This window comes from Aphidius gifuensis, linkage group LG5, assembly GCF_014905175.1.
Source record: "Aphidius gifuensis isolate YNYX2018 linkage group LG5, ASM1490517v1, whole genome shotgun sequence".
Lineage (NCBI taxonomy): Eukaryota > Metazoa > Arthropoda > Insecta > Hymenoptera > Braconidae > Aphidius > Aphidius gifuensis.
In genome coordinates this window covers 16,920,680-16,943,188 of record NC_057792.1, presented here as the reverse complement: position 1 = coordinate 16,943,188, position 22,509 = coordinate 16,920,680, and the positions used below count along the sequence as shown (strand labels likewise).

Genomic DNA, 22,509 nt, shown 5'->3' with positions numbered 1-22,509 from the left:
AATTAACCTCGCCACTATTTTTTTTCTAATTGATTTTCAAGAAATAAAATTTATTTTTGAAATATCAGGAGAGCAGGTAACGCAGGAGGTGAACTAGAAATTAAATAAAATACCTCTTTGCCTGTTCTATGATCCTGTTAAAAAATTAACCTCGCCACTATTTTTTTTCTAATTGATTTTCAAGAAATAAAATTTATTTTGAAAATATCAGGAGAGCAGGTAACAAAGGAGGTGAACCAGAAATTAAATAAAATACCTCCTTGCTCATTCTATGATCCTGTTAAAAAATTAACCTCGCCACTATTTTTTTTCTAATTGATTTTCAAGAAATAAAATTTATTTCGAAAATATCAGGAGAGCAGGTAACAAAGGAGGTGAACTAGAAATTAAATAAAATACCTCTTTGCCTGTTCTATGATCCTGTTAAAAAATTAACCTCGCCACTATTTTTTTTCTAATTGATTTTTAAAAATAAAATTTATTTTAAAATATCAGGAGAGCAGGTAACACAGGAGTGAACTAGAAATTAAATAAAATACCTCTTTGCTCATTCTATGATCCTGTTTGAAAATTACCCTCGCCACTATTTTTTTTCTAATTGATTTTCACGAAATAAAATTTATTTTTGAAATATCAGGAGAGCAGGTAACACAGGAGGTGAACTAGAAATTAAATAAAATACCTCTTTGCCTGTTCTATGATCCTGTTCCCGTCATCAACATTCTAGTCAATCTTTTCTTCTAATTCGATAGATAAATGATAACCAATTTAATAATTTTTAAAACAATTACATTTATTTTCTAAAAATAAAAACAAAGAATAAATTGAAAAGAAAATTAAACAATTATTTAAATAATTATACATTTAATTAACATATTTTTTTATTTATTTATTTATTCATTTTTCAACTACAATACACATGTATTCAATTTATTCGAATGATTTAATTAATTTGAAAGAATGCCAAAAGACTAGAGAAGCAAAAATAATCTTTATAGATAAACAAAAAATGTTTTTTTTTGAATAATCACAAAAGGCTTGAATGAAACAATATAAAGACAATAGAAAATTTTTTTTTTTTAATATTAAACTGCCTTTTTGCGTAAAAAATAAAATTAGAAAAAAAAAAAATCACTTTATAACAAACACGATGTGTTTTTTTTTTACAACACTGATAATAATAAAAACAAATTTTTTTTATTATTAAAATAATTATTAAGGGCTATACCAGCTTGATAATATTAAAAAAAAAATTAACAAGCTGAAACTGAAACAAGTAATCAGTCTCCTAATTTAGCCTATCAAAAAAATTTTAAATATATTACGAATAGCAATTATGAAAAAGAAAAAAAAAGAAAAAAAAAAAAAAAAAATCAGTTCATCAAGTACATATTTTTCACAAAAAAAATTATTATTAAATTAAATTAATATTATTATTTTAATGTCTGATGTATTTCCGGTGCTGGCAATGGAATTGGTTCACTTGAAATTGGAGTTTGTTTTTTAATTTTTTTCATTTTTTTTAATGTTTTTTTATCATCATCATTATTTTTATTTTTTTCATTAACTTTATTATCATTATTTTGTGTTACTTCGTTTGATTGTACATCCATTTTGATTTCTGGTGCAACTGGAGCAGCTTCCAATGGAATAGCAACATTTGGATCAACAATAATTTTATCATCATTTTTATTTTGTAAATTAATTTGATTATCAGATGTTGATTGTACTGGTGATAAACTTGCAGGTCCTGGTGGTAATGGAATTGCCTTATTAGCAATATCTTCATTTTCAGACTTTTTTTCAATTTCCATTTTTTCTACATTATTATCAACTTGTACTTTTTCAACTTCAGGAGCTTGAATATCCATTGGCTGTTGTTGTTCAATAATTTTATTATTATTTATTTGATCACCAATTGGTGCTTTTGATTCAAGTAAACTAATTGAATCTTGTATACTTTTAATTGCATTTTTTCTAGCTTGTCTAACATTTTCTTTTCCTTCAGTATCAATATCATCTAACTTTATTAATTCACGTGTTAACATTTCATCAAGATAAATATACTGTTTATCTTTTCTTGTATTACCATTCCATAATTTAACTTGCTCAGTCAATGAATCAACTTCATTTTGTACCAATGATACTTTTTCAAGTGCATCAATTGGTACTGTTTGTTTACGCACTGGTGGCTCTGTTACAGTTGCATTATCAACATCATCATGATGTGATTGTTTTTTTGTTTTATTAAAATTATCATTAATATTATTATTGTTATTATTATTAAATTTATTTTGTCGATAAGCAGCTGATGATGGTGTTGTTGTTGTTGGTGCTGCTGAAGAATTTGTTTGTTGTGTTGTTTTACGTAAACCAGGATGATCAAATGTATCTCTTGAAAATTGATCTTGAAAACCAGACCATGGATTATGTTTATTCACATAATGTTGATTAAAATGTGATGGTCTTTGAAAATGTGGCGGTGAATGAAATTCTGGTGGTATATCATATTGTGTAGTATCACGATGAAATCTTGGTGGTGGTGATGGCTGATGTGGACGATGATAAATTGGTTCATCAATATTTTTTGGTACAACTGGTGTATCACGTCCTTCAACAAATATTGGTATATGTCTTACATTTGATGGTTGTTGTTGTGATGATGATGATGATGGTTGTTGTTGTGAAGATGGTTGTTGCTGTTGTTGTTGTTGTTGTTGTGGTGGTGATTGATTAATTTTTTCACCAGTTAATGGATTAATTTGTGGTGTTATATCAACACGTGATACAAAACGTGGATTATTTTGTATATTTTGATTTGGTATTTGTTGTTCATCAGTACCTTGACGATTTTCTGGTGGTGCTGACATTGAACGTTGACCACGATTATCTTTATCTTGATTCATAATATTATGACGATGTTGTCCAATATCAACTGTATTACGTAAACCGTATTGTGGAATTTTATTATTATTATTTGTTGTTGTTGTTGATGATGTTGTTGGTTCTTGTTGTTCTTGTTGTTGTTGATATAATTGTTCTGGTTCACCGTGTGATGATACACCACTGGCACCACTTGCTGCACTTGTTGCACTGCTACCACTTGCTTGACTACGTGTATCCTCGTCTTGATTATTTGATTGATGATGATGTTGATGATTATTGTTATTAGTATTGTTTGATGAACCACGACGACGATTTCTTAGACTACCAGTAAATGGTGCATCACCCCAAGCTGGACCCAATAAATGATCAGCAAATTCTGGATGTCTTGCTGCTAAATCGTCCAAGTGGCTTCTTATATCACTTCGTCGTCCAAAACCTTCGTCATCAAATGGAAAACCCTGTAATGAAATTAATAAATAAAAATTAATAAATATTTAAATAAATAAAAACAAAATTAATTTAGTTGTTCGTATTATACGATAGAATATAATAATTTAAAGTCGTTGGTTTATTTGTATATATAAAATGTGTGGGCGATTTATTCTGAACTGTCGTCGTCACGGCCACGAATGCGTAATTTTTTTAATACGTCACTAAAGAAAATATATCTGGACTTTGTTTCATCTTTTATTATCACCTTAAAAAAAATAATAATTTTAATAAATAAATAATTATATTTATTTTCATAATGAAATTTAATTTTTTTTTTTTTTTCAAATTAAAATGATAATAATCTTTTGACAATATATTATAATATTCCTTTCATCGAATTTTAAATTTATGAATAACCGGAAATATATGTAAATGTAACTATAAATTTTATTATTATTTAAAAAAAAAAAAAAAAATTAAAGCTGTAGTCGTTTCTTGCATCCATTTAAAGACATTGAAATAATGCTGGTTTCCGCAATATTCTGCGGAGGTTCAAAATCATGATTCAGACAAAAAACAACACTTAAAAAAATTTACAAATAAATAAAACAAAAAATACATGATTTTTCCATCATAAGATATTTTTTTTTTTCAAACAAAAAAAATCATTTATTTTTTCTTTATGTTTTTTTTTTTACTATTACTATTTATGTATAATTCATTTTGCTTTTTTTTAACTCTAAATAAAGAGCTTGATGATGATTTTATTGTATATTTATATTTTACCAGTAATTTTATCTTTGTTAATTTTTTTTTTTGTGTCTGAAATTGGTCACAGGTGTATCAACAATAAAATTCCACGAAACAAGAGGAAAAAAATATAAAAAGTACAGGTGTTTAAATTAATTTACCTTGTGACATTGTTGAGGAATTTAATAATGTCAATAAAAATCCGATAAGAAAATGTCTGTGTTATTAAAAATAAAGAAAAAATATTATTTAATAATTGACATGTCATTTTGAGTATTATTGTATTCAAGTATTGATTAACAATTATTATATAAACTAATTGACACAATGAACAAAAGACAATTAGATGAGTATCTTTTTGTCGAGATACAATTACCATACATGAATCATATTTTATAATTTATTTATTTATTTATTTGAATCAGGGACACGTGTTTAAAATAAATAAATAATAAATCATTTATTTGATTATTGTCAGGCACTAGAAACAGCTATGAATTTAAAAAATTAATTTTATATATTTTTAAATTTACACTCACACGTGTTGTCTGCAAAAATATAAAAAAATATTTTTATAACTTGTTTGTTATGTTTAAATAAAATATGTTAATATTTCAAAAATATTTAAAAAATAAAAACGTGTGAGATACTAACGCCTGAACGACATTCCACAAGTTTCCATCATACCTTTTATGAATATTTTTATTTTTTATATCATTCATCAATTTGTATTGTAAAAATAATATGACGTCATATTATACGTCAATTTAACGTAGGTGTATTTACTTTGAATACATATTAAATAAAAAAAAAAAAGAAAAAAGTTATTTGTTTATTTGAAAAATTGATTAGCAATAATTTAAACAAAGTATTTTGATTAATTTAATTATTATAATATACTTTTAATATTTGTTATATTGAAAATTAATTTTTTAAATAAATAAATATATAAGTGTATTATTATTTAAGTGGGTTAATGTCAAAGTATCCAGTCGTGAACCTCGATGAAAGTGGGCCACGGCTGATGCCTCAAGTGCATTCATCCATTTTTCCTTTCAATTTAATATATATTTTTATTTAAAAATATTTTAGTTTCATTGTAATAATATGATAAATAATATATTGACAATTATCCTAATGATAATTGATGCTTGTTGTTCATTCTTTTTTCCTTTTCAAATTTATTCAAGACCTAGTTGACTATAAGAATACAAGATCATATCTGAATGAGATCATTTATTGAAAATAGAATAATAAAATTATCTTAAAATTGTAACTATTTGTAATTTTTATTTATTATTATTGATGAATTTAGTTACTAAATTACAACTGCAATTTATTTGTCGGCATAAATAATCTTTATTTTTTGTTCTTCAAATGAAAAAAATAAAAAAAATATTTATTAATGCATATTGAATTGTTAATGAGGTACTTGAAATTGTTGTTGGTCTTTTGATGATTAATATGAGAATATACAAGTGTACATGAGTATATTATTTCGTGAGATAATCCAGTCGCGGCTTTTTTCAAATGAAAGGGATGTTATGTAATTCTTCATCATCAAATAAATACACACCGCAATAATATATATAAATAACATATCATTATATTCACTTGTATTTTAGTTATTTAATTATTACCAGTATTTTTTTTATCTATTTTACGAGTGGAGGTATTTTTTTTTGTCATATAAAAAAATAATGAATTTGAATTTAAAATTCATCGCCCACGTGACAACTGTCAATATTTCAGTGTGTCTGGGTAAAATATATTTTTATTATTTATATATTTATTTGAATAAATAATAATTGATATTTGTTGTCAGTATAGTCAGTGCAGTGGGTCAAATTTAATAAATATTATATATTTTTTTGAATAATTAATAATATTTTTATTTTTTAAAAAATAATATAAAAACCTGTTATATAATGCGGTTTTAATATTTTGGTCATATTAAAATACATTACCCTGGATAAGAATAACAAATTTACTATAAAATTCACGTTGGTGTCATGTATAAAAATAAATATATTTTTAAAATTCAAAACAAAGAAATTTATTTATCATTAATCACACACACACACTTGAATTTTTTTTCAATATAAAAACTTTTTTATTTCTATAGTAAAAATTTTTAACACATATAAAAACTTGGGTAAATATTTTATTTAACAATTAACTTGAATATATATTAAATGTGTATATATATATAAAATTAAATTTTCAAATAAATATAAGAACGTTCTGTTTTTGGGTAGCCACGTACATTCGCAGACACGACGATGACGACTGAAGTATTTATCCACGAGTGTGTGCAGATATTATTAGAAACTAGATGGCCCGAGTATATTTTCTGAAGGCTCAAATGTCCGTGGAAATATAAGTTTTAAAAAATTTCGAAACAAACATATCATATATTAAACAGAAAATAAAATTCTCAAAGAAAATGTATTTTTTTATTTATAAAAAATTGTCTGTTTAGTATTAAATTCAAATATCTAAAATTAATTTTTAAAAATAATAAAATTACTAAATAAAAAAATTAAATGACTGATTTTTGATTGAATTAAAAAACAAGCAAATGACAAGCAATTTACAATAAATAAGATTTAAAATTATGAGGATGTAAATCAGTACAAAAAAATGATATTAAAATTTGATTATAAATAAGAATGACTGCACAAGTGATAAACACACAAGGTTAAAGAGATTAAGAGATGATGATAAATTGAAAAGATGTGATTGAAAAATATAAAGGGTTATCTGAAGAATAATGGATATTTGAAAATCGAAATTTCTCGAATATAATCTTGTTTGAAAACTGACCGTGTCGCGGTTGATCGATGATGGCGCCTGCACCGAGGTCAGACAATTTAAAAACATCATCGACGATGAAAACAAGGACGTCCGGTTTACGTGAGAGAAAAATAACCGCAGAAATAACAAATAAACCACCAAGAAGATAAAAATAAATAATTAAAAATTAATTAAAAAATTTGTTATGACCAAAATAAAAAATTTTTTTGTGTAACAATAATAATCAATTAATTATTTAAACAAAAAAAAAATGTACATATGCGTATTTTTAAAGTTTATTTTCGGACGGAAGTATTAACCTAGTTTACATTTCCTCCAGTTTAAATAATTATAAAAATAAATTTAAAAAAGGGAATTATTTATTTTTTCTTTTAGAAAAAAAAAATAAAAAAAAAAAATCACTTACAAGGTCCAGATTTCTGCCAAATTTAGATGCAGTGTCCACAATGACAGGTGAATCCATAATTTTGTATTATCCGACACTTGTTTTTAAAAAAATCTAATTTTATTTTTTAATTATTTAAAAGAAATTTGTATTAAAATTTTCCCACACACACGTGTGAGAATGTTTTTTAAAATTCAAAAATTTCCCGCTCTAAATAATTTATGATCGATTTAAAAAATGAGCTAAATGTTTTTTAAATTGTTAACTAAAATGTTGTTATTAAAACACACACTAATTAATGAATTTGTTTTTTATTTATATCTCTTTTTTTGACACAAAAAAAATTACCGGCAAGATAATCTCGTGCTTCTCCTCTGAAGTATCACAATAAACTGATTTTTCTTTTAACAAAAAAATTATTACTATGTATTTTTAAACTCCCACTGAATAAATATTCACTTTCTCTTATTAATTTAATATTTTTATAACGAATGAATCACTCGTGTATATATAAATTTAAAAAAAACGTATTGAAATTATTTTTTAAATAATGTTAGCTGCATGAAGTCAATGGCAATACTGATAGTTAGTGACTGTGCGCACTCAATAACATATATATATAATGAATAGTGATGGTGGCGCTGATGTACCATTTGATATTCGAGAAACCTCGAGAACATACAGCTTGGGCGTTTGCAAGAATCAGCCAGAAACTTCTATTTAACATAGAAAATTCTCAACTCACACATATACATTTATAAATATTTATTCAACTATTTTTTACACTTATGTATGCTTATGCTAGACATTGAGACATCAAAACAAGGAGCCCGACTGTCGGACGACACAAGTAACATAACTATTCACATCTAGGATGATAAAATATATATAAAATACTCCAAAATATATTAATTCAAGTTGATAAATTATTTAAAAAAAATACTTTCCCTTTTGTTAATAGTATATCTTGGACTAATATTTAATTAGAAAATGATGATTTATTTTTTAAATATATAATTGAGGCTTTTTTTTTTTTTTATATTTTCATTTGGATTCATCGACCGTATTCAATGACTACCATTTATAGTAAAGTGTGTTCCCTTCGATATGTAATACCCCTACCAGATCCAATGTGAATGCCATTTTACATCTCAAATAATATATAAATATATAAATTCTGCTAATGATGTGTTCAATTATCATTGTCCAATGGAAATTTTTATCATTACACTCAATATTATAACTACATACGCTTTATAAAATTTAATTAATTGTAAAAATGTAAATTAACATCTAAAAATTATTTACACATTTTTGAAAATAATTTTATTGTTTTTGGAATATTGCCAGTTTATTTCTCGTAGTCATGGTCGTACTTTCATGAGTTAAAAAATTCATGAAATTCTTGAAAATTTAAATAAATTTTGATAATAAAGTTAGTTATTTAAAATATATATTTTAATGATTTTTAAAAAATGTTTAGAAAATTAAAATTGGTAATTGGATAAATTTCAATTTTTATTTTTTAATTTTAATAATTTAACATAATTTATTGTTTAAAAATATTATTATTAATTTTTTTTTTCTTTGAATTTTCAATTACACTCGAATAAATACAAATACTTATGTACTTATTTTTTTTTTCAAGTCATTATTATTATTTTTTTGTTTTTTTATTTAATTTGAATTTTTTTCTAAACATGACGAGAGTGCTATTTTTGTCAGTCATCAAATACACAATATTGTGCTGAGAAAATTCACGTAAAAAAAAAAAAAAATTATAATCTTTGTTTCTTTATAACTTGAAGGAAAAAAAAATTATTTATTTTTCATTGTTAATGTTTTTTTTTTGTTGTATGTTTACATCCTGAAATGCCAGTTATTATTCTGACAGTTTCAAGTGTGTGTTGAGAGTATTTCGTGTTGCTGTCAACAATATCATCATAAAATAATTAAAAAAAAAAAAAAATACATTGTTCAAGCATGAAATAAAGTTCAAAGTTTGATGTATTAAATAATAGAATTTATAGAAAATAGTAAAAATTATTTACAAGGTTTTCTATTTTCAATAAATCACACAGAAACATTTAAGCCAAGTTTTAATTATTATTTTTCTCACGCAATATATATCGAAGTTAAATGATTAGGGAAAAATGGGTGCAGCTTAAAATGCCAAGTTCTCAATTAGAAGGTCAAGCTATTATTTAAAATCAATAACGCACATACTCCAGTTACATTATACAAAATTATATTCCAGGAAAATAAAAAACATATAAAATTTCCTTTGAACAATTTTATCCATAAATAAAAATGATAAAATCAAGGAAATATATACATTATCCTTTTTTTATTCATTTTTTATAGTTTATATAATAAAAATTTTATATAAAAAAATATTATACGAGTGGCCCAATTGTGTCATGATAATCGATCTAAACGTGACCAATAATTTAACATGATCTTGAGAAGCAAAAACACGCGAAAGCCGACCTTCATACCATCACCCTACTCGAAAAATAAATAAATAAAAATAGTTAAAATAAAAAACAAGATAATAATAATACCGTTATATTATTTTTTTATTTTGTCCTATTTTTATAAAAGATTTCTCCAAAATTAAAAAATTAAAAGCAATACACTTGCCAAAATATTTTTTAAAAACCGCATGTTTTTTCCAGGTTCTGCCACCTATTGAAATTTTTACGAATTCAATGATCCATAATTTTTTAAGCGGGAATATAAATTTTTCAAAAAAATCATTTTATTAAATTGATTAAATTAAAAAAAAATATAATAATAATGTTGATATTACTTGGAAATATAATGATTGTATTTTGTAATTTAATTTATTTTTTTTTTTCGATCTATAAAAGCTGGCAATCATCGATAATGATGATCGATGATCTACGTTGATCGATAGTACAACCAGGAGCACATGATGTATGAGGAGTTTAAAATTTTTCATTCCACACAGACAGTGAATCATCATTTTTATATACCCCACTTCTATTGGCCGATAAAAAAATATAAAGAATAATATTATTATGTTAGTCATTTTAATTATCTTGTTATTTTTTTTTTTATTTTTATTCAATTAATTTAAGCTCAATTTTTTACTGCTAATAATTAAAGCTATATTAAATTATTGGTGAAAAAAAAAATTTAGAGCTTCATGTAAATTTAACACCCAACAAATAATATAATTAGAAAAAAAGAGGAAAAAAAAATTATTTATTTAATAATTACGTGTATATTTTAAACTTAAAAATGTTAATTTTTATAAAATTATTTTTACTTTGTCGTGTCAGGTAGACAGGTACCTCAATGCATACTTATTTGTTGAGTTAAAAAAAAAATATATATATAAACGATTTAAATTATACTTGTATTGATACTTTCTATTTACAAGTCACGAGTATTAGGGTGTGTCAAATAAAACATGCAAACCTCGAAGAAATCTAGCAAATATAATTATTATTATCTATTTTTTTTTATGAATAATAATTCACAATTTGGTAATACGTCTTTAAGTACAATTAAACTTTTTTTTTTTTTTTCAAACAAAGGTAATTTTAGCTGACTTTTTAAAATGATGTTGTTGATGCATCGTAAGCTGTACACATGTGTGATCAGCTGAGTGTTACTTTTAAAAATAAATAAAAAATATCAACTAAAAATAAAATTAAATGTCACGATGTTGTGTGTGTATAATTAGCTCAAATACTCTAATCACTCATGCTTGTTAATAATATATATTGAAGCCTACATTTGCATATTCTCTAAATAATTAATATAAATTTTTTAGTAATTTTATTCATTTAAATTTATTCCTTATACTCTTTTTAATCAATTTTTTATTTTAATTTTAATATTACACAATGTTTGAACAGTCGAGTCGAGTCAACTACCGGATCGTATATATTTAATGCATCCCTTGTGTGTAGGCTAACTAGACCAACGCCTACCTATTTTTATTTTTTTATTTTTTTTTTGCAATATAAAATTTTTCTTCTTTTTATTTTCACTCAACACGAGCGCGCTCAAGTTACTTTTTTTTTTTTAAGTGTTATTTTTTTGCCATAATATTTTGCTTTTATCGAAAATAAACCGACACATGTTTGTCAAAAGGTTTTTGAACTCTGTGTCAATTTGAACTGAGTGTAACTTTTTTGCTAAAAATGTATACAAAAGAAGAGAGAGTGAGACGAGGTCTTTGTCTTGAACCAATTAACGAGAGCTTTTTTACATTTGCCCTTTTAAATGTCGCATACATTTTATACACTTGAATATATATTTTTTTTTCTCTTTCATCGTATACTTTTCATGAAAATGGAAAACGTATATTTTTTTTTCCCTTATTCATGTTTTATGAGAAGAAAAATCAATCAATCTTGAGATGTGTCAATATTAACCTAGCACCATGTGAAATTGCGTTTTATTTATTTCCAAGTGCAAAGTAAAAATCACTTTGAATTTTCTTGAATAAAAAATTTTATATCTTTGAAAAAAATACTTGTTAACATTAACAAAATATGTTTGTTACTAAAAATCATATTTGTTTTATGAAAATGTAAAAAATTTCTATCAAAAAAAAAAAAATAATAGAAAGTTTAACTTTTGGAATTTAAAATTGTTTTTTAAATTGTTTTTATCAATTTTTTTTTTATATTTGTACTTGAGTTTATAGTGTTACCATCTAAATATTATAATTAATCAAATGATGATTATATAATTGTTGAATAAAATTAATTTGAATGACTGATTGCGAGCGACAATTATATCATGACGATAATTAAATTTAAAAGTTGAATAGTAATAATGTTAAAGTGTATTTGTAACAATAATTATAATATGTATTTAAAGATTGAAATATATATTATTATATATAAATAACACAAATGTATGTTGCGAGGATCAATGGCGGCTATTTTGAGAATATATATATATTTTTTTTTTCGAATCGTCGAGAACGTTTCTCTGGCTTGTTAGCTAACAACTGAAATATAAAACCAAAGTGCTATATAAATTTAAACAATTGTTTTTATTTTAAATCAATTATCCCAAAAAAAAACAAATAAAAATAAAAACGATTAATAAAAAAAAAATTCAAATGAATAAATAATTATTGTCGAAATTTTACTATCACGAAAAATAACAAAAATTGATTAATTATATTTCAATTGTTTACTACTTGTTAATTGTTATAATAATATTGAATTTTTAGTTTATGTTTTTACAATGAAAAATATAAAAAATATTGACTTGAGTAATTTTATTAATTTATTAATTTATTTTTGATAACAGGTGGAACAATTTTAATTCGAAATATTGATGAAGAGAAAAAACTAAAATTATATCGAGTATTATATATAAAAGACACATTGTCTGGAACAATCTCATCTGGCTCCCTATTTATCCGTCCAGACTTTATCTCTATTTTATATATATGGACCCTTCGAAAATTGGGGGATGTGTTTGATAAAACTTGGGGTAGATTTAATCGAACACGAGTCATCAAGTTTCATTATTTCAACCGTAAAAATTTCTATATATATCAAATCTACAATTTGACAAATATAAAATTAAATTATTTATTCAACATTTTATTAATAAATAAATAATGAATATATGTTATTTATTTTTTAATTCTAAATATAAAAAGCATCGAATTAAAAAATAAATTAATAAATAACTTTGGCGACCCCTTTCTTGAGTTATTTTTCCTCCCACACACTAAAAAATATATATATTTTTTTAACATACTGCGTAAGTTTGCAAGTAGAGTAGCGAAAATGTCAGGTCATGGTTAAATTTTATAGATGAAAATAATAGTAATAATAAAGAAACAAAATAAAAAAAAAAAATAATCAATATGTTGCGATAAATATTTTTAGATATAAAAATGTTTGATAGAGAACGAGGAAATTACGAAAGACAATATATGCATTTATTTTTATCTGCCAATTGTCGACATATAGGGGATGAATAATAAAAAAAAAAATAGTTAAATTAATGTACACACGTAATTATTGGCTTTGTTATTATTTACAAGCTGAAATGATTTAACAATTTTTTTTTGAGATATATAATCAAGGACAAAGGACGACAAGTTATATATTTTTTTTTCTTTTTTTAACTATTTATTATTATTATTGCTAGTGTTGATTACGTATTGGATTAATTTCCGGTGGTGAATCATCCCTTGAGAAGCTTTGTCACGTCGAGCCAAGATACTTAATTTTATTTTTAAAAATTTTTATCACTTCTTGGAATTCATGTGAATTCAATAATTTAAATATATTATTTTCCTTATTATTATTAATAAATATAATCAACATTGAAACTGATTATATATTAATTATTTTTTTAAATTTATTAATAAATAAAATTATGTATATTTATATTTTTATTTTCTAGAACACGATTTTTGTTTTTTTGTCTTTTTAAGGTAAATTTTTGATGATGGGATGATTCATTTTTTTTTTTTATAGTTTTTATCACTGATTGTTGAACTAATTTATCTATTCGTGTTGTGTGAGCATTTATTATCATAAAAAAAAAGAAAAAAAGATTTCCTATTTTAAATGCTACACGTGGATGATGGCTATGTTGACACGATTAAATAACAAAAAAGGATGGGTCTAAATGATGTCATAATAAATTCTTTCGGCGTCATAGAAATATTTGATTGAGTCACCAAATAAGGCCCAAGGGCCTGGGCAATAATAATAATAATAATCTTTTATGGTTTTTTTTTTTTTGAATATATATTCCAATCACGAAGTGTGTATTTTTATTTTTAAAAACAACCACAATATAGTTGAAAAAACTCCAATAATAATCATAAAAAAAAAAAAAAATTCAATATATTTTTCGTCAAGTTTTAATAAATATAGATAAGATAATAGATTATGAAAAAAAAAAAAAAAATGTACAGAAGAAACAGCCGAAAAATAATGTAAATAAAAAATAATTTTATTTTTATATAGTTAATTAAATGTTTATTAAAAAAAAAAAAAAAATAGAGTAAATAAAAATAATGTTAAATTATTTCAAGGTAATTATTAAATAATAATTAACATTAATTTTCTTGATATTAAAACTCAATGCAAGTCATTCATTTCAAAAGTCTGTAATTTATTTTCACAAATTGCAGCCTAGAAAAGTTATCAATATATTCTCATTTTTTTTTTGAACAACAAATTAAAAACATATTTTTATAATAAAAATATTAATAAACTATGTAAAGTACATGCAAGATAATAAAAAATTTATGAAATAAATAATAATTAAATTAAAAAGTGAGCACACGTGTGTGTTTACTTATTTATTTTTAATTTTGGAGTTTTTTTTTTTTTATTAATTTTTGTTACACATTGTGGCTCAATTTTTTGTTGCGTAAAAAATTAAATATAAAAAATTATGTACTTACACGTGAAAAACCACTGGCATGACGATCAAATGTATCCCTCAATTTTTTAGAACGATCAAAAAATGTTTTTTTATTATCAAAACGTTGTTTGAGATCTTCAAATAATTCATCATCTGTTTTTTCACGATTTTTATCATCGCCAAAACGCGGTTTTTCACGAAAATAAAATGACATTTTTCAATTATTATTATTACTAATAATAACCACAAACACCGGTATTATATAAGTCACTATTTTCACACAACAGGCTAATCTTGATTCTAATATTTTTATATAAAAGTCTTTTTTTTTTCTTTCAATAATATTCTTGCAAAAGGTTAAAAAAAAATATATATTTTTTTCCTCGTTTGTTTTTTTATTCACAAAAAAAAAAGAGAAGATAAATGTTTTTGTTTTTTTTTGATATTATTCAAGATAAGTTATTGTTTTTTAGAGATAAAAAAAATAATTGATGATTGTTGTATTAGATGAAGTATAAATATTTTGACAAAATTAACATTGACAGGTTTGGAAGTCGCGTTAACACTGAATGCGACTCGCGGACTCGCGCCAATTGTCGGTCTCGGATGGGGCAATGTTGTTACATTACGATATTTTCGATATATTATTAAATTTAGTACCTCGAATAGTCGATAGATCGATTGCATTAACTCGCGGGAGAGAGAGAATAAAATAGAGAGCTGAGAGAGAAAGACTTTGTGTGGTGCGCATGAGCAAAAATTTTAGCGGGCAGTAAGCGCCATAGTTAAAATACACGACACTCAATAACAATGAAATAACAGTACTATATTGTGAGAGTGAGAGAGAAAGAGAGAGGAAGGTAAACATGAAATTGTACTTTCCCGGCTTCTTCGAATTGTAAAATATTTTCATCACAACAATCAACACCACATTTGTGTGTCTTCCACGCGTCTAATACTTATAACCTGTCACAAAGATAGAAAAAAAAAAAAATAAAATATATATTATCACTGAAAAGAAAAGAAAATTAGTGAAAAAAAAATTTCAATTATGGATAGGCCAACAACAAAATATACCCAGGTAAATAATTATTTTAAAATTAATAACAAACAATAATAAACAAAGGAAATGAAAAAAAAATTTTTTTTTTTGTTTGATTATTCAGGATGACAGAAGAAAACCAAGTAAATTTCCTTCAAAATTTACATGCATTGTTTGTAATAAAGAGACAGTAAGTTTGGTAAAACTTCATGAACATCAAATGTATTGTCATTCACGTCAAGAATTATCAATGACATTATTATCATTACACAGTTATATTTATCACAAGCAATACTTTGAAACTGAAAATCACTTGAATCAAAATGATCTGTGTCGTTTTTATCCATTTTGTTCGACATTATTGACTGAAAAAGATGAAAATGAACTTGGTGAATGGCGAGCCTTGATGCTAAAAGTCAATGATCCAAAGAGAGTTGAATCAAAACCACAAACAATAAAGATGGCAACAATGACATCTGAAAATCATGCTCAACAATCTTATAAACAAACAAATGAATTGAAAACAAATCATCATTCACATGGAACACCATTATCATCAACTAATACAATCATGTCATCTCAATTTAAACAATCAAATCCATCTCCAATAATACCACATGATTTGACACTTGCTAAAACACTAGCAGATAGTAATAAAATAAATTTAAAACGTCTTAGTCCAAGAGAAAGTCGTGCAAGAAAATTAACAACACTTCGTTCAACACCATTGAGAAAACCAAGAATTGGTAGTGCTGGTAAATCATCATCAACAACAACATCACTTGGTTTAAATTTGAGTTTGACAAAACCATCAACTGACAATGATGATACAAAGCAATTATCACCATCAGTATCATTTTTAAGTAAAGATAATTTAGCTTTACATGACAAAGAAACTGTTGACAAATCCAAATGGATCCCAATCCCATCAGCTGATGCTGACAAACGCAATAATCAATAAATGTATATTATTAATTAGATGTAAATTTATAAAAATATAGGAGAACATAAAATGAATTAAAATACAAAAATGTAAATTAAATTTAAAATCAACAAACAATAGGTTATTCTTGTAGTTAAAAAATAATACATTATTCGAGTTTATATTTATCTTCAAACTTGTTACAACATAATAATAATAATAATAATAATAATAATAATAATAAAAGAAATATCATTTTTATTTAATAACAATCCATTGTATTATTAATTCCTTTTTGATTATAAACAGTAATTATATCTTCAAGTACAGAATCAAAGCTAATTGTATAATTATTTAACCATTTTTTTTTCTCATCAATAAATAACTCAACATCAGTATTTAAAATAATACACAAAAAATTTTCCCTCGTAATATTGATAATTTTTTGGATCTTTTTAAGCTCATTATTATTATTAATATTCAATGAATTTTCATAGATTTTTGACAATAAATTGGCGTCATTTGAATCAACAATTTCATCAAGTATTTTGATAGCTGAATTATCATGGCTGTTATTTTTCATGACGATTGGTGTTTTTATGTAATTAGTATCAATTGTTGGATAATCTTTTAATGACAATTCAGCTGGTTCTGGTTGATCAATTTTATATTTTAATAAAACATCTTTAAGATTTTTAATAATATCAGCTGATGTTTTTGATACTTCAAAATCACAATCGTCATTTAGAGTTGAAATTAATACACCAAGACAATTATCCTTAGCCATATTATCAAGTGCTTTATTTAATCTACGTTTAATTTCATTTTCATTCAATGATACTATTTTTCTATCGTCTTTTGAAAATGTTACATTTGGAAAACAACCATCAAGCATACCTTGATCTTGTAATTGTAGCTTAATAAAATATCTCCAAAATTCAAGTGCATTTATTTTAACTTCCCAGTGTAAATCATTGACAGCAGCATCAGCCATTGTTTTAATCATTTCATCAATCATTGATTTTTGCCATTTTCTAAATATATATAATTCTTTAATTAACGTTACACTTTCTTTTCTAACAATAGCTTCACTCTCATTGTTAAATAATGTAATAATTTTATCTGGTAAATTTAAATTTGATAATTCTTCATTCCATAATTTATCTATTTTAATTGTTATATAAATAAATTTAATTGCTGATGCACGTACATAACTTTCACCGTCATTCATAAATATATCAATGGCAACTGTTAAAAATTTATGATGTATCAGTATATCTTGAAATGCTGGATATTTATTTTCTGATATTGTTGCTATTGTTGTTAATACCTCAAGTACACTATCACGTACTTCCCAATTTTGATCATGTAATCTTTTGTAAAGTGTTGTACCAATGTCATTCATGTTGCTGTCTGATTCAACCAGTAATGCTAAATTTGGTGGCATAAAATTTTGTATTGATAATTTACATAATTGTAATGCTTTGACACATAAATTTGGCTGAGCACCAGGATTATTTAAAATTCCTTGTGCAAGAGTTAATACACATATTGTTTCTAAACAATCAGCCCATTTAAATTGAAATTTATCAGTCATAATAGCAATACCATCAAGAAGTGTTGGTAATATTAATGGATTATCAACAATTGGATCACCATCAAATATTGTTTGTGTTGTAAATTTTTTTTTATTATTTATATCATTATTTTTAGTCATACATGGACTACTATTTGGCATAAAATTATTTAATGTATGTAACATACTTTGAAATGTTATAACAGCAGTACTTCTATCCATAACATCAATAATTTCAATTAACATTTCAATTGATGCTTTACAAATATATTGAGCATTTATTTTTTCTTTATCCATTGCATCTTTTAAATCATAACATATTCTTTGTACTGGTTGGCATGTTACATCAAATAATTTATCAATAAATATTTTACAAAACTCATTTTGCATTAATTCACGTTTCAGTAATGAACCCATTGGTGTTATCATAAGTGCAATATTTTGATGATTAAATTTATGTCCATGTGGCATTTCAAATGGTCTTAATGTTTGTAATTTTTTCCAATATATTAATGCTAATTTATTTGATCTTAATGAATCAATAATTTTATTTTTTTTAATAAGATTTATTTGTACATGACAAAATAATGAACGATAATTTTCCCAGCCTTCAGCATCGATTATTAATTTATCATGATTAAGACCTTTTTTTAATTTATAAAAACAAATTAATATCCATAATGTTTGTATATTTTTAAATAAACGTGTATTTATCCAAGCTTCAATAAATGCAACAGTACGTGATGTTAAATCACATAATTCCTCAAACATATCTGGTATTGTGTTATCCATATTTTTAAATAATATATTATCATATATACTTGTTATTAAATCAAATGTTGTACATATTTGATTTTGTTGATCTTCATATACATCACTTAAATCAATACCATGTAAATTACCATTAAATTTATTATTTATAATTGGCTCACTTATTGCAATTATAATATTTTTACAAAAAACTTTATCTTGAGATTCTTCAGCCAACATTGTGTAGATGAATTTTTGAGTTTCTCTTGTTACATACATTGTAGGATTCAATTGAGCATATTTAACCATATCAATCCAAATACCTGATGATTAAAAATTTAAATTTATTGTTAGATATATAATTGTTAATTTATTATTTTTATTTTTAATGTTTACCTGTATTTTTTATCCATTGACGTCCAATTTTGTGATCAATAATATCAACAAGTAATGATGTGTATGCCATTTTCATTGATGCTGATAAATCATCATTTCTTAAGTTGAATATTTTAAATATTTTATTAAATATATCATTGTTAATTATATCATAAAAATAGTTTTCATCTTTTGATAATATTCCAATTAATTTTAAGGTAAATACACCAACTGATTGACATGGTTTGTTGTCATCTTGACTCCAAATATTTAAAGCCTCAATGATCCAATTTTTTAATAATTCATATTGTTGAGCTGTTTATTAAGATAAAAAAAAAGCATTTGTTTATTTATTTATTTGTTTTAAATATAAAGAGAATATAATTTATATTTTTTTTCTTTTTGAGGTTATGTAAGTTGTCTAAAATTAATAGATAAATTAATAACAATTGTTACCTTCATTTTTGTTGTCAGCTATATGAGTTAAAAGTAGATCTAAATATGTTGTTGACACAACATTATAATTTGGAAGTAAAAATAGCTTTAATACTTCTGACAGTTTATCATTATTAATATTAGCTGTCATTTTAATATTTTTTCTTGCAATAAATTTTACTCTGGAAAAATTATTATCATTATTATTAATTCTACATGAAAATATAAAGCTAACATAAAATCCAAACACTTGAGAGTTGTTTTAATTAAAAAAATAGATAATTGATTAACAGACAAGATGAAAAAAAAATATCTTACTATTTTGAGTGTTTTTTTTTTTTAATTATATTGTTGTCGGTAGGGTAGTTGAAAACAGAATGATTTTTTTGTATTTTTTAAATCAGTAAATCAGTTTTCAATCAGTAAATAATAAACTGTTGATTCACCACTTCACACCACTTGAATGAATGACAACGACAATTTTTATATTAATGTGATATATTATTTATCATTAAAAAAAATCTATTACATAATCTTGACATTATACGCATTAAAAAAATGGTACTTCACTCTCTTACTTTGTATTTTTGTTTTTAGGTTGGATGAGACTTATTAATAAAGAAAAAAAAAATTGTAAGTCAAAGTAATTTGTAAACAAACTAATAAATGCAAATTCAGATATATTTAAATATCTGTAATAAAATATTATTGTTAAGTAATAAAATAAATAATGAGTCGACCAATTAACATGAATTGGTTGAGTTCACCAGAGGGTGAATCTCTTTTGCATCATTTTTATGATCACACAAAAAAAAAACGTCGAATTTATGGTAAAAAAAAAAAAAAAACTAATCAACAATTAATTGAAAAAATAATATTAATATAAATTAATAAATTTTAGGTATTTTGGAAATGCCATGTTTACCACCATCAATTGAAGAAGTTGTTAATTACAAAATATTTATGGTTGGTCGTGATACAACATCAGTTGTTGCTCGCCTATCTGGCATTGTTGGTACAAACATAATAAACAATGATATAAATGGTATTAAAAAAACAATAATATATTGGCCAATTAAAATATGGGATAAAATAATATTATTTAAATTAAATTTTTGGGATACATCTGAAAATAGTATTAAAAAATATAATCATATATTACCAGCATGCAAGGATAAAGTTGATGCAATTTGTTCAGTATTCACATTTGATGATGTAACAAGTTTTAATGACATTCCATATTTAATGAACTCAATGTGTAATATCAAAGATAAACCAGCAAATATTGTTATTGGTAGTAAATATAAACCATGGTCAACACAGTCAGTTGTTGATGGACAAATTAAAGAATTTGAAGCTAAATGGAAATTAAAAATCATCAAAATAGATGTTAATAAATTCTCAGCAAGACCAGAAATATTTGATGTATCATATCAATTAAATACCATCTGTAAAATTTTATGGAATCGTGATCAAGAGTTTATAACAAAACAAATAGTTCAAGTTTAAATATTTTATTAAAATATATATACATTATTATAAATATAAATCAGTATTATATTATGCTGGTGTTAGCTTTGAAATTGGATCAATGATACAATAAATTCCAACAGCTGATGATACAAAACCAAGTAGTCCAATCATACCTGGACTTAATTTAGTATAACCCAATGAATTTAATGGAATAAATAAATCACATATATTTTTAACAGTATCTAGAAAAACATCTTTATGATTATTAATATCATAAATATTATGATGAATCATTTGTTTTTTAGATATTATTTTCTTTTTTAGTTTATTATTATTTTCAATTATTTGTAGTATTTCATAAATATCCCGAGTGATATTTATTATTATTGTCAATAGCCAGTATTTGTTGCCAATTGAATTCCATTTTTCAAGATCAACACGAAAAACACCAGCTCGTCCAATCCATGTTATATGATCAGCAAGTAAATATAATGCATTTGTTATTTTTGATATTGTCAATGTTATTCGTATGACAACATCTGGATAATTCATTGTTGATAATGCTGAATATAAACTGTCTAGGCATCTTCCAAGTCGTAGTACTGAAAAATTAATTTATCATTAATCATTAGATATTTCATTGACAATGTTAATTGCTAAATTATTTATTACATTTTCTGAATGAACTGAATGTATATTCAAGACTTTTCAATACGTCAATTGAACTCCTGGTAGAATAATTACTTGGTGTATAGTACCAGCCTGCTTTACTTCCATACTGAAATAATCTATAATTAAAAAAAAATTATTAATTATTTATATATTTAATCAAGTAAATAATACATCTATTTTTATATACCTTATTAGTTTGTCTCTTCCAGCAGTTTGGTTATTTAATTTTATCAATAAATCCATTATTTGTTGGATTTTTTTTATTTATCAAATACCTGAAGTGACTTTTGTATATTAATTATGATACTTTGAACGTTGCGTTATAGATTTTATGTATGAATATTAATTAATACAGGTAAAAATATAATATAAATAAAATATATTTTAGCTTGATAAAATTTATAAAATTTATAAAATTTGTAAAAATAAAATACTGTACTTAATTTTATTGGAATTTTTTATTATTTAAATACGAAAATAATTGAATTATTTATTTTTTATTGTTATTGAGATGTTTAATAATTTTTTACTATGTTTGTTGATAAATATTTTGGACATTGAACCTGTCACTTGTCAGGTTGTCACTTTGACACCAGCGCCAC

General features: G+C 23.9%; 5 protein-coding genes across 6 annotated transcripts; 2 read left to right on the top strand and 3 right to left on the bottom strand.

Moving 5' to 3' along the window:
* Positions 1-874: 874 nt before the first annotated feature.
* LOC122857974 (BAG domain-containing protein Samui) lies at positions 875-15,249 on the bottom strand. 2 transcript variants are annotated; one of them, XM_044160553.1, is made up of 2 exons: positions 14,703-15,249; positions 875-3,344 (listed from the first exon to the last, which is right to left on the bottom strand). In XM_044160553.1, exons 1-2 carry the CDS (start codon positions 14,874-14,876, stop codon positions 1,434-1,436), a joined length of 2,085 nt encoding a protein of 694 aa, XP_044016488.1. In that variant the 5' UTR covers positions 14,877-15,249; the 3' UTR covers positions 875-1,433. The 2 variants fall into 2 exon arrangements, with proteins under 2 accessions (XP_044016488.1, XP_044016489.1); XM_044160554.1 differs by lacking the exon at positions 14,703-15,249 and adding an exon at positions 7,292-7,876.
* A 212-nt stretch (positions 15,250-15,461) lies between these two features.
* On the top strand, positions 15,462-16,722 carry LOC122857973. The gene is made up of 2 exons (XM_044160552.1): positions 15,462-15,743; positions 15,829-16,722. Exons 1-2 carry the CDS (start codon positions 15,714-15,716, stop codon positions 16,663-16,665), a joined length of 867 nt encoding a protein of 288 aa, XP_044016487.1. The 5' UTR covers positions 15,462-15,713; the 3' UTR covers positions 16,666-16,722.
* A 45-nt stretch (positions 16,723-16,767) lies between these two features.
* Positions 16,768-20,321, bottom strand: LOC122857969. Its single transcript, XM_044160547.1, has 4 exons — positions 20,081-20,321; positions 19,784-19,944; positions 19,349-19,642; positions 16,768-19,275 (listed from the first exon to the last, which is right to left on the bottom strand). The coding sequence occupies exons 2-4, from the start codon at positions 19,911-19,913 to the stop codon at positions 16,889-16,891; spliced, it is 2,811 nt and encodes a 936-aa protein (XP_044016482.1). The 5' UTR covers positions 19,914-19,944; positions 20,081-20,321; the 3' UTR covers positions 16,768-16,888.
* Positions 20,322-20,484: 163 nt separating this feature from the next.
* Positions 20,485-21,271, top strand: LOC122857971 (ciliogenesis and planar polarity effector 2-like). Its single transcript, XM_044160550.1, has 2 exons — positions 20,485-20,592; positions 20,664-21,271. Exons 1-2 carry the CDS (start codon positions 20,493-20,495, stop codon positions 21,269-21,271), a joined length of 708 nt encoding a protein of 235 aa, XP_044016485.1. The 5' UTR covers positions 20,485-20,492.
* LOC122857972 (peroxisomal membrane protein 11B) lies at positions 21,261-22,496 on the bottom strand. Its single transcript, XM_044160551.1, has 3 exons — positions 22,095-22,496; positions 21,908-22,023; positions 21,261-21,837 (listed from the first exon to the last, which is right to left on the bottom strand). The coding sequence occupies exons 1-3, from the start codon at positions 22,148-22,150 to the stop codon at positions 21,323-21,325; spliced, it is 687 nt and encodes a 228-aa protein (XP_044016486.1). The 5' UTR covers positions 22,151-22,496; the 3' UTR covers positions 21,261-21,322.
* Positions 22,497-22,509: the final 13 nt, after the last annotated feature.

Coding starts and splice junctions, on each gene's coding strand:
- LOC122857974 (XM_044160553.1), bottom strand. CDS start 14,876: ATGTCATTTTATTTTCGTGAAAAACCGCGTTTTGGCGATGATAAAAAT. Junction 3,345..14,702: donor ATGCCAGTGGTTTTTCACGT/GTAAGTACATAA, acceptor ATTTCATTACAG/GGTTTTCCATTTGATGACGA.
- LOC122857973 (XM_044160552.1), top strand. CDS start 15,714: ATGGATAGGCCAACAACAAAATATACCCAG. Junction 15,744..15,828: donor CAACAACAAAATATACCCAG/GTAAATAATTAT, acceptor TTGATTATTCAG/GATGACAGAAGAAAACCAAG.
- LOC122857969 (XM_044160547.1), bottom strand. CDS start 19,913: ATGACAGCTAATATTAATAATGATAAACTGTCAGAAGTATTAAAGCTA. Junction 19,643..19,783: donor AGCTGACAACAAAAATGAAG/GTAACAATTGTT, acceptor CTTAATAAACAG/CTCAACAATATGAATTATTA. Junction 19,276..19,348: donor TCAATGGATAAAAAATACAG/GTAAACATTAAA, acceptor TTTAATCATCAG/GTATTTGGATTGATATGGTT.
- LOC122857971 (XM_044160550.1), top strand. CDS start 20,493: ATGAGTCGACCAATTAACATGAATTGGTTGAGTTCACCAGAGGGTGAA. Junction 20,593..20,663: donor AAAAAAACGTCGAATTTATG/GTAAAAAAAAAA, acceptor AATAAATTTTAG/GTATTTTGGAAATGCCATGT.
- LOC122857972 (XM_044160551.1), bottom strand. CDS start 22,150: ATGGATTTATTGATAAAATTAAATAACCAAACTGCTGGAAGAGACAAA. Junction 22,024..22,094: donor GGAAGAGACAAACTAATAAG/GTATATAAAAAT, acceptor TTTTAATTATAG/ATTATTTCAGTATGGAAGTA. Junction 21,838..21,907: donor ATTCAGTTCATTCAGAAAAT/GTAATAAATAAT, acceptor TTAATTTTTCAG/TACTACGACTTGGAAGATGC.